At 39.1% G+C, this 12,079-nt stretch overlaps 1 protein-coding gene across 3 annotated transcripts in view; it reads left to right on the top strand.

The window, feature by feature from the left end:
* Positions 1-9,894, top strand: part of HMG20A (high mobility group 20A) — a 36,330-nt gene extending 26,436 nt beyond the window's left edge. For 2 of the 3 annotated variants that reach the window (XM_048081298.2, XM_067004102.1), the window contains 4 exons: positions 576-651; positions 1,498-1,713; positions 2,347-2,490; positions 5,658-9,894. In XM_048081298.2, the coding sequence (XP_047937255.1) occupies positions 576-651; positions 1,498-1,713; positions 2,347-2,483 (429 nt within the window). In that variant the 3' untranslated portion in view covers positions 2,484-2,490; positions 5,658-9,894. Of the gene's footprint in view, positions 1-575; positions 652-1,497; positions 1,714-2,346; positions 2,491-4,169; positions 4,739-5,657 lie in introns of those variants that run through there. The other variant, XM_067004103.1, reaches the window with a different exon arrangement.
* The last annotated feature ends 2,185 nt before the right edge of the window (positions 9,895-12,079 follow it).

Below are 12,079 nucleotides of genomic sequence, written 5' to 3'. Positions count from 1 at the left end.
TATTTTTTTACCTGAAGAGCCTGTATCATGCAGGACTGTAGACAGAATACCCTCTCTGCTTCGTACTACCCTCTCTTTCTCCTTCTGTTCTCCAGGAGCCAGTGCTGAGCCAAGTCATTGTATCTTTGCACATGAGTAGGAATAGTAACGATGAATAATCTAAAACTGATGTCTTAGAAGTGTTTTTACTAAGTTTTAAAACAGTCAGTATTTCTTAGTGGACGTTAATTCATTAATTTTAGAATGTCTGTTGGTTTGATGGGAAAAAGAGGAAAACGTTTTAAAACTGAGCAATTTTGTGATGTGTAATGTCATTAGAGCAAAAAAGTATGTTTTAGTATATTATATGATATTTCTTGACCATGATATTTGTCGTTTTGTTAAGCCTGTGTGTTAAAAAGTTGATCTACCCTTTGACATTTCTTGATAGGAGCTGGAAGTGTTTTCCATCTACTCAGTTCTTTATCTGCCTCTGTATTTGGTCTCCCTTCTTTTTCTCTTTTCTTGATGAAAAACGTTTCACAAAATCCTGAAAACTAACAGTATTTAGAAATGTATTACTCTCTTCTTTGTAGAAAGAAGCAGACACAAAAGAGAGATCTGTTTTTGATATTCCAATATTCACAGAAGAGTTTCTGAATCACAGTAAAGGTAAGTTAAATGTTTGCAGGGGCCCTTCTTTTACTTTTCCAAAGTTTTTGCTAGGTGCTGTCCAGGTGAAGAGTCCTTACAGTCTTACCTCAGCTCAAGTAATAACTTGGATGTAAGTGGTTAATGTTTCTGATATTACTTAACCTCTGTATAAACACAATGGGTACAACATGGCTTTGTCTTTCAAAACCGTCCTTTTTGGAGAATGGTGCTGATGGTTGAGCTCCACATGTTATTCCAAGCTGGAGCTGCTGTTCTGTATGATTAAGACACGTGAGACACGGCATGATGATGATTCAGGCTAGTTAGCAGTATTTAAATTTGTTCTCCTAGTTATGTGGAATATTCCACTGACATTTTCTGCTACTCTATTTCATTTTGGTAGTTGCATGTCACGATAGTTGCAGGAATTTTTGCCAGATTTCCTGGAGACTTTCTTGACTGAACAGTCTTTAAAGTCACATACTTTTCGTGATGATCAATAGCAGTGTGTTTTTGTAACTGCTATCTTGTCCATAGGCCTCTTAGTATTGTTGCTAAGATATATTATACTGAATGGATTTGAAATTATTCTTGTAGTCTTCATTTCTAATCAGTTCGCCTATTCACTTGCACTCAGATGCTTTGAATGTCTTTTAATTTCTAGAGACAGACAAATTGGGTGCTATTTAAGTACTTCTGTAGGCACCGTCAGCACTTTGTGATATGTTTTATTTGTCCTAAACCTAAAACTGCACTGTCTTTAATCATCAGTTGAGCACTCCAGAACATTCTACTTCATTACCTACCAATTGCAGATGTTTTTTTAGCTTTCTTGACTACATGGGAATGGGTTGATATTCACAGCACGTGAAGCGGAGCTGCGACAGCTGCGTAAATCCAACATGGAGTTTGAGGAGAGGAATGCTGCTCTGCAGAAACATGTTGAGAGTATGCGTACTGCAGTGGAGAAACTGGAGGTGGATGTGATACAAGAGCGTAGCCGCAATACAGTGTTGCAACAGCATCTTGAGACCTTACGGCAGGCACTCACAACCAGCTTTGCTGGAGTCCCACTGCCAGGTAAGACTTTTTCTTAGGACTTTCTGTCCAACCTTATACTTAATTTCTTTTGCTTAGAAGTTTCTGTGAATTTACAACAAGCTGTTTCAAGTCTATGATATTGGCTATTTCTGAGCGTTTGTTATATTAAATTCTGGAATCCTAATGCACACAGGGGAAGGTTTAATATTGGTGCTTAATTTCAGCGTGGTATTTTATTCTTACTATGCTTAATCTTTTTGTTCCTAATAAAATGAGACATTCAGTCCTTGCTCTTTCACAGATTTGTGCAAATGTTACAAAATAGAAAGGACAGGACCCACAAATTTCTTGATCGAGAGATGCTGCATCTGTCTTGTCAGATGCCAGGGAATCTGTTTAGATACTCTGAATGCCCAGCTGGAAGAGATTGTTATGATCAACTCTGAGACGCAAATCAAAGGAAACCAGGTTTCATTAGTCCTATTCTCCTTGGAGCTACTCGCTTTGTGGAGCTAGGACATTATTGAATCTGTCACAAGAGGTGGTGTGTGGCAAAAGAAGTTCCTGTTGCTGTTTTCTTGTTGCTGTGTGCTGCCCTTAACAGTCGTATTTTTTTTTGGAATTGTTACAGTCATCTATATATTCTGTGGCTCATTTTACTGTTAACTGTAGGTAGCGGAGAAACACCTACGATGGAAACTATCGATTCCTACATGAATAGGCTGCATGGTATTATTATGGCTAACCCACAGGAGAATGAGAACCTCATAGCCACGGTCCGAGATGTGGTGAACCGACTTGAACGCTAGTGACTGGGTAAGTGCTTGCTCTTAGCCTGCTTTTGCTTGGCATCTTCTCTGCACCTCTGGCACTTATTCTGACATTGATTCTTGTGCTGATTGTACAGTATTGTACAATCAAGAAGTTCTTTTTCCTCAAACCTGTAGGAGCAGGTTAACTTAATGAAAGTCACATGGAGTTGAGACTATTAAGCAGTGGGGTTCTTAAAAGGTTCTTAAATTCTCCTTAGAATTCTGCAAGACCTTCATATAACAACATAATTAGCTCTTTTGTCCTGTTACTCAGTGTACTCTGTAAGGTAAGAACAGTGACAGAATGCTGTAAGAAAGAAAGGATTATTTACATTCTAGGGATAGGGTGACTTAATTTAGAAAAAGGTGGGCTTCTTGAGTGGTGTGAATTTGAAGAATTCTGCATTAATTGTAGAATCTGATCTGCTGGTCATAGACAAATCTTATTTGCTTCAGAGGTTACAGGAGGACTGATCTCCATTACAAGCTGAAAATGCTCTGTAAATACCAAGTGGGAAGCACCTGCAGTCAAACTCTTCTGGTTAGGAAGGTTTACATCTTAGAACTGCTAATGTGTGGCTCAGGCTAGATATAGCATTTGCTGAGGCTCTAATGATCATATGGCTTATGCAGAGATTATTACTGAGCTCATGAACAGTTCTGTTCAGCAGCTTAGAAAACTGTAATAAGGAACTGAGTAGAAAAACAAATCAACAAAGAATAATCAGTCTTTCTAAATTGCTGTGCTTCCCTGCATTTCCCACAACATTTGCTCCTCCCCCCCTGCAGTGCACAGCACTAAGCAACCATTAGAAATTTGCCTATTTATATTTTACCTGTGTACATACCTGGATTCTTTGTTGAGATCCACTGCACATCTTGAATGGTGTTTAGAAATGCAAATAAATCAGGGTTGTGCCATCTGCAAATGTGAAGACAGGGCTTTTCATCCTTTCTGATTCTGACCTTTTGTGATACTGTGTAGAACAGTTAATTACACATTCCCCATTATAGTGTGGCTTAAGCTAAAAGATCATTGTCCTTCCAAAGGGTAGCCAGATGGAACGGACTATAGTTCCAAGAGATGACTGAGCTCCCAGCAGAATAAAGAAGTGGCTTTACTGCTGTTATTTATGAAGGGGAACAGCTTGTCGATCCAGGTCTGGGATTTTTCAGTAGCTCATCAACCTCCTCGTTCTTGTATACCATTTTCAATTAGCGCTCTTAAGCTCAGAAAGAGAATTGGGGAGATTTTACAGAGTGTATAAAAAGGAAAGCAGTTTCTCATCAATGAGTTATTAGAAGGGCATGCCAGGCCCTGAAACGTTTGTCTTTTAAGCACCTTGCCAGAAAATACGTATCTCAAGGATACTGAAGTTTAGACTTACGTTCTCATGTCACGGGGATTGTGTCTTCCTAAATAATGGAATGTAAATAATCCTAAATAATCAACGTTTTCTGGGTTCTTAAAAATGCAAGTATTTTCCTCTTGATTAAACTGGATTAGCTGGATAGCTATAGCTGGTTTGAGGAAAAAATACTGCCTTAGAATTCTTCTTCCCACTTTATAATTACAAAACTCCATTCCCCTCTCTCCCCCTCCCCCCAATACTTTCTTTCAGCAGGAAAACAGCATGAGGCAATTAAAAACTTGATTAATAATTTGCTATTTTCATTATACAGATATGTGCATGTGACTGGATATGATCACAGAATCACCTAGGTTGGAAGAGACCTCCAAGATCACCTAGTCCAACCTCTGACCTAACACTAACAAGTCCTCCACTAAACCATATCACTAAGCTCTACATCTAAGCGTCTCTTAAAGACCTCCAGGGGTGGTGACTCCACCACTTCCCTGGGCAGCCCATTCCAGTGCCTAACAACCACAACCCTTTCAGTAAAGAAGTTCTTCCTAACATCCAACCTAAACCTCCCCTGGCGCAACTTTAGCCCATTCCCCCTCGTCCTGTCACCAGGCATGTGGGAGAATAGACCAACCCCCACCTTGCTACAGCCTCCTTTAAGGTACCTATAGAGAGTGATAAAGTCACCCCGGAGTCTTCTCCAGGCTGAACAATCCCAGCTCCCTCATCCGCTCCTCATAAGACTTGTTCTCCAGACCCCTCACCAGCTTCGTAGCCATGCTCTGGACTCTCTCGAGCACCTCGATGTCCTTCTTGTAGCGAGGGGCCCAAAACTGAACACAGTACTCGAGGTGCGGCCTCACCAGAGCCGAGTACAGGGGGACAATCACCTCCCTAGCCCTGCTGGCCACACTGCTTCTTATACAGGCCAGGATGCTGTTGGCCTTCTTGGCCACCTGGGCACACTGCTGGCTCATATTCAGCCGACTATCCACCAATACTCCCAGGTCCTTCTCTGCCAGGCAGCTTTCCAACCACTCATCTCCCAGCCTGTAGCTCTGCTTGGGGTTGTTGTGCCCCAGGTGCAGGACCTGGCACTTGGCCTTGTTGAATGATCTAGTAATTCATAGGGCTGTTACAGTGATGTTCACTTGGCAATTATTTTGTAACAAAATCTGAGGAGAGAAGAAGGTTGGGCTTCGTAGGTGTAAACCTAAAAAAAAAATATAGGTCTCCATATAAGAAAGAGAAGCTTTAGTTAAAACAATTCAGCTGGCATCTGATAAAATTGAATCAGCAGACGGTGACTGTTTTCCCACTGCATATGAATTATATTCTCCTAATTGTGATCTCTATCAACCAAATGGTCTGTTTGAGGTTGAGACACATTACAAATGAATTTATTGGAAAAATCTATTCATTGAGATACTTTTGAAAACCACTGTACTTTACAGAACTGATATGTTTTTTTCTGGTGGCTCAGGTGCTTTGTATTTACTGACAATTTGACTATACTGGTGAATGTTTTTTTCTGAACTGCATGGTAAAGAGAATTTATTTGCGCAATCGTATTTGGAAGGAAAGAGGAGGGTTTTTTATTCAGCATGCTATTCTTTGATTGGAAGTAGGAATACAGTTGTAAAATAAAGGGTTATTTTGACATTGTTCTGTGTCTATAGGTTTCTGTGCTGTACTTCTTAATATTGTGCTTTCTGATAAATCATTCACAAAAAAAGGCATGATATCGTATTTAATCCTGACAGCTTGTAGTCTTCTAACGTTTATCTTTCTGTTTCATATGCAGGTCTCGTGACCCAGGGATGGTTTACAAAATTACTTTGGCCAGTGTGGAATAAGAAGCCATGAGAGAAAGACTAGGGGTGGGAGGCAGAACTGCAGGTTGATGCTGATTCCTGCCTTTGTGGTTTGTCAGTGGGACAAACAGATCAATGTTTAGCCACAGATACCACCACTAAACATTTTGGAACTGCCCTCTGTGTAAACCTTTAAGAGCATGTGACTTCTGTGCAATCTTCATTTTCTTATTTTGCTGGGTGTGTGCGTGGCTACATTGTGTGGACTTGCTGACTATGGAGATGAAATCTGTGAAATTAAGTTAGCTTGTGTGTTGTAGTCATGACTTTGTGTTACATTGCTTGATGTCTTCTAGTGTTCTTTAGTTTGTTTTCATGTTTATCTTGTAGCTTGACCTTCCTCAATTTTAGTTTTTTTTTGATCTTTTTGTATGATACTTGCAGTACTGGATAGCAGCGCTTGTGTTCTTTGCTATAATAGGCAGTCTTCCTTGCTGCACTGTCTTGTCCCATCCTGCCTGCCATGTTTATGTAAAATATTCTTCAGCAGAATCCTGTTTTTTCTGTTAGCCTGCAGCTTCTACAATGTGAGATTGCTCCTTGCTTGTGACTGGCTATGGTTGGTTCTTTGTGACTCGATTCCCCTGGGGACTTCTTCCCTCCCCCTCTCTTCAAGCACCTCTCTTGCACACAGCAACCTGCTCTTCTATGCAGATCCGCTGTTATCTCTTGAAAATGTTTGGTGGGATGTCTTACTACCACACAGGTCATTGATAATCAAGGTAGAAAGTGAAGGGTTAGCTCTTCTCTGTTGGACGGAATCCTCCATTTAGGACTAAAACAAAACAAAATTTGCCTCTTTTCTGTTATGTTGCTCACTCTAATTGTCTGCTTACTTTCTGAGAGAATGATCTCATGGTGAGAGCAGTATTCTATTAAAAAAGAATGGGTGGGGGAATTGCTTTTTTTTTTGTGCCCTTCTGAAATCAGTACTGGGAAGCAATGTGCCTGGAAGCAGCACGTATATTTGCATGAATTATTATATCAGAGAAGGTTGTTAGCTAGGCCCACATTGCAGCCCAGAGATTTCTACATTACAGTGCGTGATTTTCAACTTCCGTACAGCTGAAGTACAGCCTGTGGAGCCTATAGCATTCAGCCTATTATGTTCCATTGTGACCTAAATGTCCTTTCACCTGCATCACGTACAACCTCACATGCTAGAGACTGTAATATTACTGAGTTACGGCTGCAGCTCTTGTCAAAGGTGGCACCTACTGTCTGCACTAACTTATGCAAATCATTTGCTGCCCTTTGGTTCCTGTCAAATTGCTAATTCAGACTGTGGTTGAGCACCTGTTGGACATCTATGGGCTTTATGGTAATGACGGAAACATGCTTTCTTCCACATGACAATCTCCTTGTTCCTCCTTCAGAAATCTTTAAGGATTTCCCTGTTATGAATTGGAGATTGCTTTCATTACTTGAGTGCATTGCAGTCAGGATTGCTTTTGTGCATCTGTAATGTGAGTATTTGAAGATTAAACAGCAGTTTCTTCTTTCCCACGCTATATACATGGACTTCGTGCTTGCCTGAAGCCATCTCCAGGTATGACCTTGTATGTCAGGTCTCTGCTTACTTCTGGGCTTATTGCTGTAGCCAAGCAGCAAGAATTTCCACGTATATTCAAGTCTTCCTTCAGGGAGGAAACTCCTTTCTCTTGTCTTCAGGCTTATTTTCAAGACTTCACAAAAAGAAACCTCGATTTGCTGAGTTGGATCACCATTATTTTCTGTAACATGGACAACACCAACTGAAGTCGACACAAACTTTTTCAGTGGATTCTATAACAAACGTGGGGGAAAAAATCTTACGGATTGATGTCTCCAGAAGAAGCACCCATATCTTTAATCTGTGCGTGTTTTGCTTTGCAGCATTAGTAACAGTTTATTTTCATTTAAATGAGGCCAAAACGGACTGCATAGGCAAAAGTTTGGAAACGAAATTCTAAAGCTGTCTGTGACATCTTATCCGATACCTAGAGTTTCATCCCGTAAAGATTCCAGAAATTGGTATGTAGTGTGATAGTAGGATGCAATTCCAAGCTGTTGCATATACATTCCATAAATAAGGTATGGGTGACTGCAGGCTGCCTTTGCTTATATAAATTCAACACAACTATCAGCTTGTGGCATACTGCTAATACGTCGTTCTGTTGAGTAGCATGTAAGTGTTCTTGGATGGGAGATTTAAGATTATATTATTAGTTGGGAGCTTGACAGATCTTTTGCTTTTTCCCCACAAGGAAGGAGGGACGGTGGTATACCCGTCTGTGGAAAGAGTAATTTCTTGGTCACCACTGATACAACGGATGTTTTGTCTCATTGAGATGCTTCTTATTTACACTGTTAAACCTTATAGAAATGTTTTTTGTCTTTCCAGTGTTTTCTGAGTGTCTTTTCAGTTTACATTTTTCAGTGTTGGCTGATTTGGAGAAGAAGTAAAAAAATAATAATGTTGGTGTCAAGGAGAGGAGCAGGATAAAATACTTTCATCACTTAAAGAAATGTTAAGAGAAGTATGTGAAAAAATAATGCATTTCTTGGATAAATGTGTTTGGAATTGTTGAGATGCCAAGTTTTCTGTAAAATGTTTTTGTAATTAAACTTTTGGAGTCCTTTTCTTTTTAAGAAGTTGATGTGCTGGTTGGACACTTGCTTCATTAAAATTGTTCAACATTGAATCCATTCTGATTCAATTTTAAGTGCATTTTTGTGAAAACTATTAATAGCATTGCTTTCTTGTCTGAGAGACTGTCAACTCCATGTTAATCTTTGAAAAGAAATATTGAATATGCTCCTTCCCTCTCTCCATCCCAAGTGCATCTCCCTCTGAAACAGCTAAAGCAGGTAGTTATTTGTAGTGATGAAAGCTTTGGAGATTGTTTATAAATAATTATCAGGCTCCTTCCTGTCATCATCTGTTCCCAACTTGAGTAAACTTCCTAGAATGTCAGGAACCTCTCAGTCTTCTCTTTGACATCTTTGTCCTCCTCTGAACTCCCTGATTTCTCACCACCATGTTTGTTTTCCCTTCTTTAAGGACCTTCTATATCATATGTGCTGCTCACTAATTCATTTTGTTTTCCTGATTGATTTTTTTTCCATGCATCTTTCCTTCTGCTTGCTGAGTACGGAGCCAAACTATAAACTTATGAAAATTGTACTTTGAGTGTTTGTCCTCTGTGGTGGAGGAGTTTGAATGATTTCTGCCTGCACTGGTGCACCTTCTGAGTTTGCAGCGCTGTGAGCAACCGCGTGTTTGTGTTACTTTTCTGGTCACATCTCACTTTGATTGCCAAATTAATGCCTGGTATTTCTGTATACTAAGACGATTCAGTTGCATCTTCTGCAGCCTGGGACGAACTGCTTATTTAGGTTTATCGTGCTTTGGACATGTTGCAGAACACTAATTACAAAATGATAAACATATCAAAAATAGGAATATAACGAAGTCCTCAGTATGAGTATGGCCACTGTGACGCTGTAGCTATACCAGAGCTGGAGATGGTGGTAGCAAAATTGGGGCACACCTGTGCAAAAAAAAAAAAGGCAGCAAGTTCAATATAAGACAGAGGTCTGCTTCCTTTCTAACCCTAAGTGCTGTATGTGGCATTGTGAGCAGGTGGTGGTCAATCACGCTCAATTTAAGATGTAGTCTTAAATTAAGACAATTTAAGATGATTCCAGTTTACTCTGCTGCCACTCAATTAACTGATAGTTAACAATTGTTTAAGGGAAGTGAGGGGGATTTAAGTTTTTGGGTACTTTTAAGAGGAAAAAATAACTTCCTTATTCTTTGGGCAGATTAATATATTTGGAGTTTGAAATGAGAGCTTGTTTTGTGTCAACTGCTTCAATTCAGTTGTATCCTTCAGTGTTAGTAGTGTATTCAGGTTCATCATTTACTTCTCCCACAGAATTTTCTGCTTGTGAACAATGAATAGTTTTGCTGCTTCATTCTTCCTCATTGCTCATACTTTTGAGTTTTATAGGTTTTAGAACATCTTGATTATATTCAAGATTTGTCATCTTAATTGCAAAGTCTGTGGACTCCGTATTGTACCATTTTGGTATGTGGAAAGTATCCACATCCATTTTGTAATCCAAGGACCAACACTTACGAAATTTGACTTACGGGTTCCATTAATAAACTTGTCATTCTTATTTTGTTGTTTTTTGCTGGTTTTTATCATTTGTTGTATGGACACTGATGGTTTGCATATCTGAAGATACGGAAAATTGGAGTTTGGCAGCTTTCGACGAGTGAAGCTTTGAAGCTTACATCTAGCCAAGTAGCTGGCCTGTCTTATTGCTATGAACTGATATATGGAGACCTGTACGATGTTAGTTTTTTAATATATATACCAGGGTTCTGAATATTTGTATCAGAGTAATGACAAGCAAATGCAGCTAGGATATTGTGAAGCACAATTTTGGAAGGAAGAAAGGAGAAATGTGACTTTACAAATCAGACTAGATATAAAAACATGGGGCTTCTTACTCTGTTTTATAAGCTACAACTGAGTGGGAAAAAAAGTTTGCTGATGGCAGTTGTCACTCAACTATGGTTAGTTTGTGGTCTCTGTTTTCAAGTTGTGTTGGGAGGGAGATGGGCTGGATAGTATTATATTCTCTCATTTTCCATCTTTGACTTATGTTTCACCCCAGTATAAGGACAAATGCAACACAGATTTTTCGTGTTTGCATCTTATTTGTAGTTACAAAGCAGTGTTTAGACACTAGGTTTAAAAAAAATCAGTGTTCACTTTACGCTATGTAGATTTTATTTGCATGTGTATCCTACTAAACTGAACTTAGTGGTGAAATGTGATTGGTTCTGTCAATTATTTAATGAAGTGTTGAGGTAGTGTTTGAAAAGCTCTGCCTGGAGATGGAGAAGTGACTTCTTGTCCAGTTGAGAAGGGTTTTAAGTCCTGATCCTGAAGTGCTTAGGCAGGAGGTCAGCGTTCTGTTTGTGAATGGGTCCACTGAGTTGCCTGGTCTTTCATGAAATCGACTTTCCAAATTGCTACATGATTGTTATAGACTGGAACAGAAAGAGAAATGAAAACACCCCAAAACCCTGTAATTATTTAATGAGAATACGTTTAAGAAAGTACCAAAACCAGTAACTCATTAATACGATTTGAAGCCCTTGTATGTTGCTAACCAGATACGCTGCTCTATTTAGAATTTTCATTTTTCCTTCATCTCCTTCATGTTGTGTCCTGATATCTAGGTTTGTGTCTAAAGAGAGTAAGCCCCAATCCTCCTCTGTATGTGTAAATAAGTAATTCACTGGTATCAGAAACTGTTCTACATAGCAAAATTGCCCTAGCTTGCATAGGGAAAAACATTTTTTTGGGAAAGAGCATAATAGTGCAGTGGGACTCTGAATAAGCCAGTTGGAGGCTTTGGTGGCTTGAGTAGTGACATGGGACGTGTTGTTTTTGCAATACCGGAAGACAAGCTGTTTTACATTAGAGATGAAAATACAGATTTCACTGAGGAATTGAGTGTCCATTTTTCTAACTTGTGTGGCAGGTTGCTGCCTAATGAATGAATCTGCTGTTGGATTTTTTTTAACCCATCTGGAAAGCAAAGTTCTGATTAAAGAGTTGAGAAACTCTCTGGTTATAATAAACAGAAAACCTTAATTCTCCTGCTGTTACATGGAAAAGATTCCAGCTGATCACAAGCACTACTTCTTTAGGAAAAGGAGTGAAAGGAATCATGAGAGATATGTGTGATACTCTTCCAGGCTTACTAGCAGGCATACATTTAATTTGAATATCATAAGCACAAATATTTAAGCAATTCATTAGAATTCATTCTCGATGTGCATGTTTACTTAGGCCTGGCAAAAGGATTCTGGTGCTTATTTTTTTATTTTAAATATTTATATATGAAGAGTTCTGCCTGTCCAAATTCTTGGTTGATATATATTGGTCTTTCTTCTTGAGCTGAGTAGAATTATATCAGCTGAATAGCTGGCTGTCTGGGAATTGGGAAGAGGTATATTTTTCAGTTGAAGTTGTAGTACCATGGGATTTCCCTCTCATATGGGCAGTTTTAATTTTATTAAATCTGTTCTAGTGTTAGTCAAGAAAGAATTCCCTCATCTAATTTACTTCAAATAATATTGCTTAAGCCCAGGACGCTTGCAGAGAAATCTCAAGCTGAAAATCTAGGCTATAAACATACCATTTCAACCCCTCACCTTTCAAAACAAATGTTAACAACTGCATTAGTATTGTAATTCTTCTCAGAGGAGATTTCTCTTTTTCCTGTATGGTACTTCAAGTTCCTGCCTCGGTTGTTTTTGTTTTTTTTCATGTTGGAGGAAGAG

Source organism: Anser cygnoides, chromosome 11 (assembly GCF_040182565.1).
Source record: "Anser cygnoides isolate HZ-2024a breed goose chromosome 11, Taihu_goose_T2T_genome, whole genome shotgun sequence".
NCBI lineage: Eukaryota > Metazoa > Chordata > Aves > Anseriformes > Anatidae > Anser > Anser cygnoides.
The sequence above is the reverse complement of the archived record's forward strand: the minus strand, read 5'-3'. Positions and strand labels throughout refer to the sequence as shown.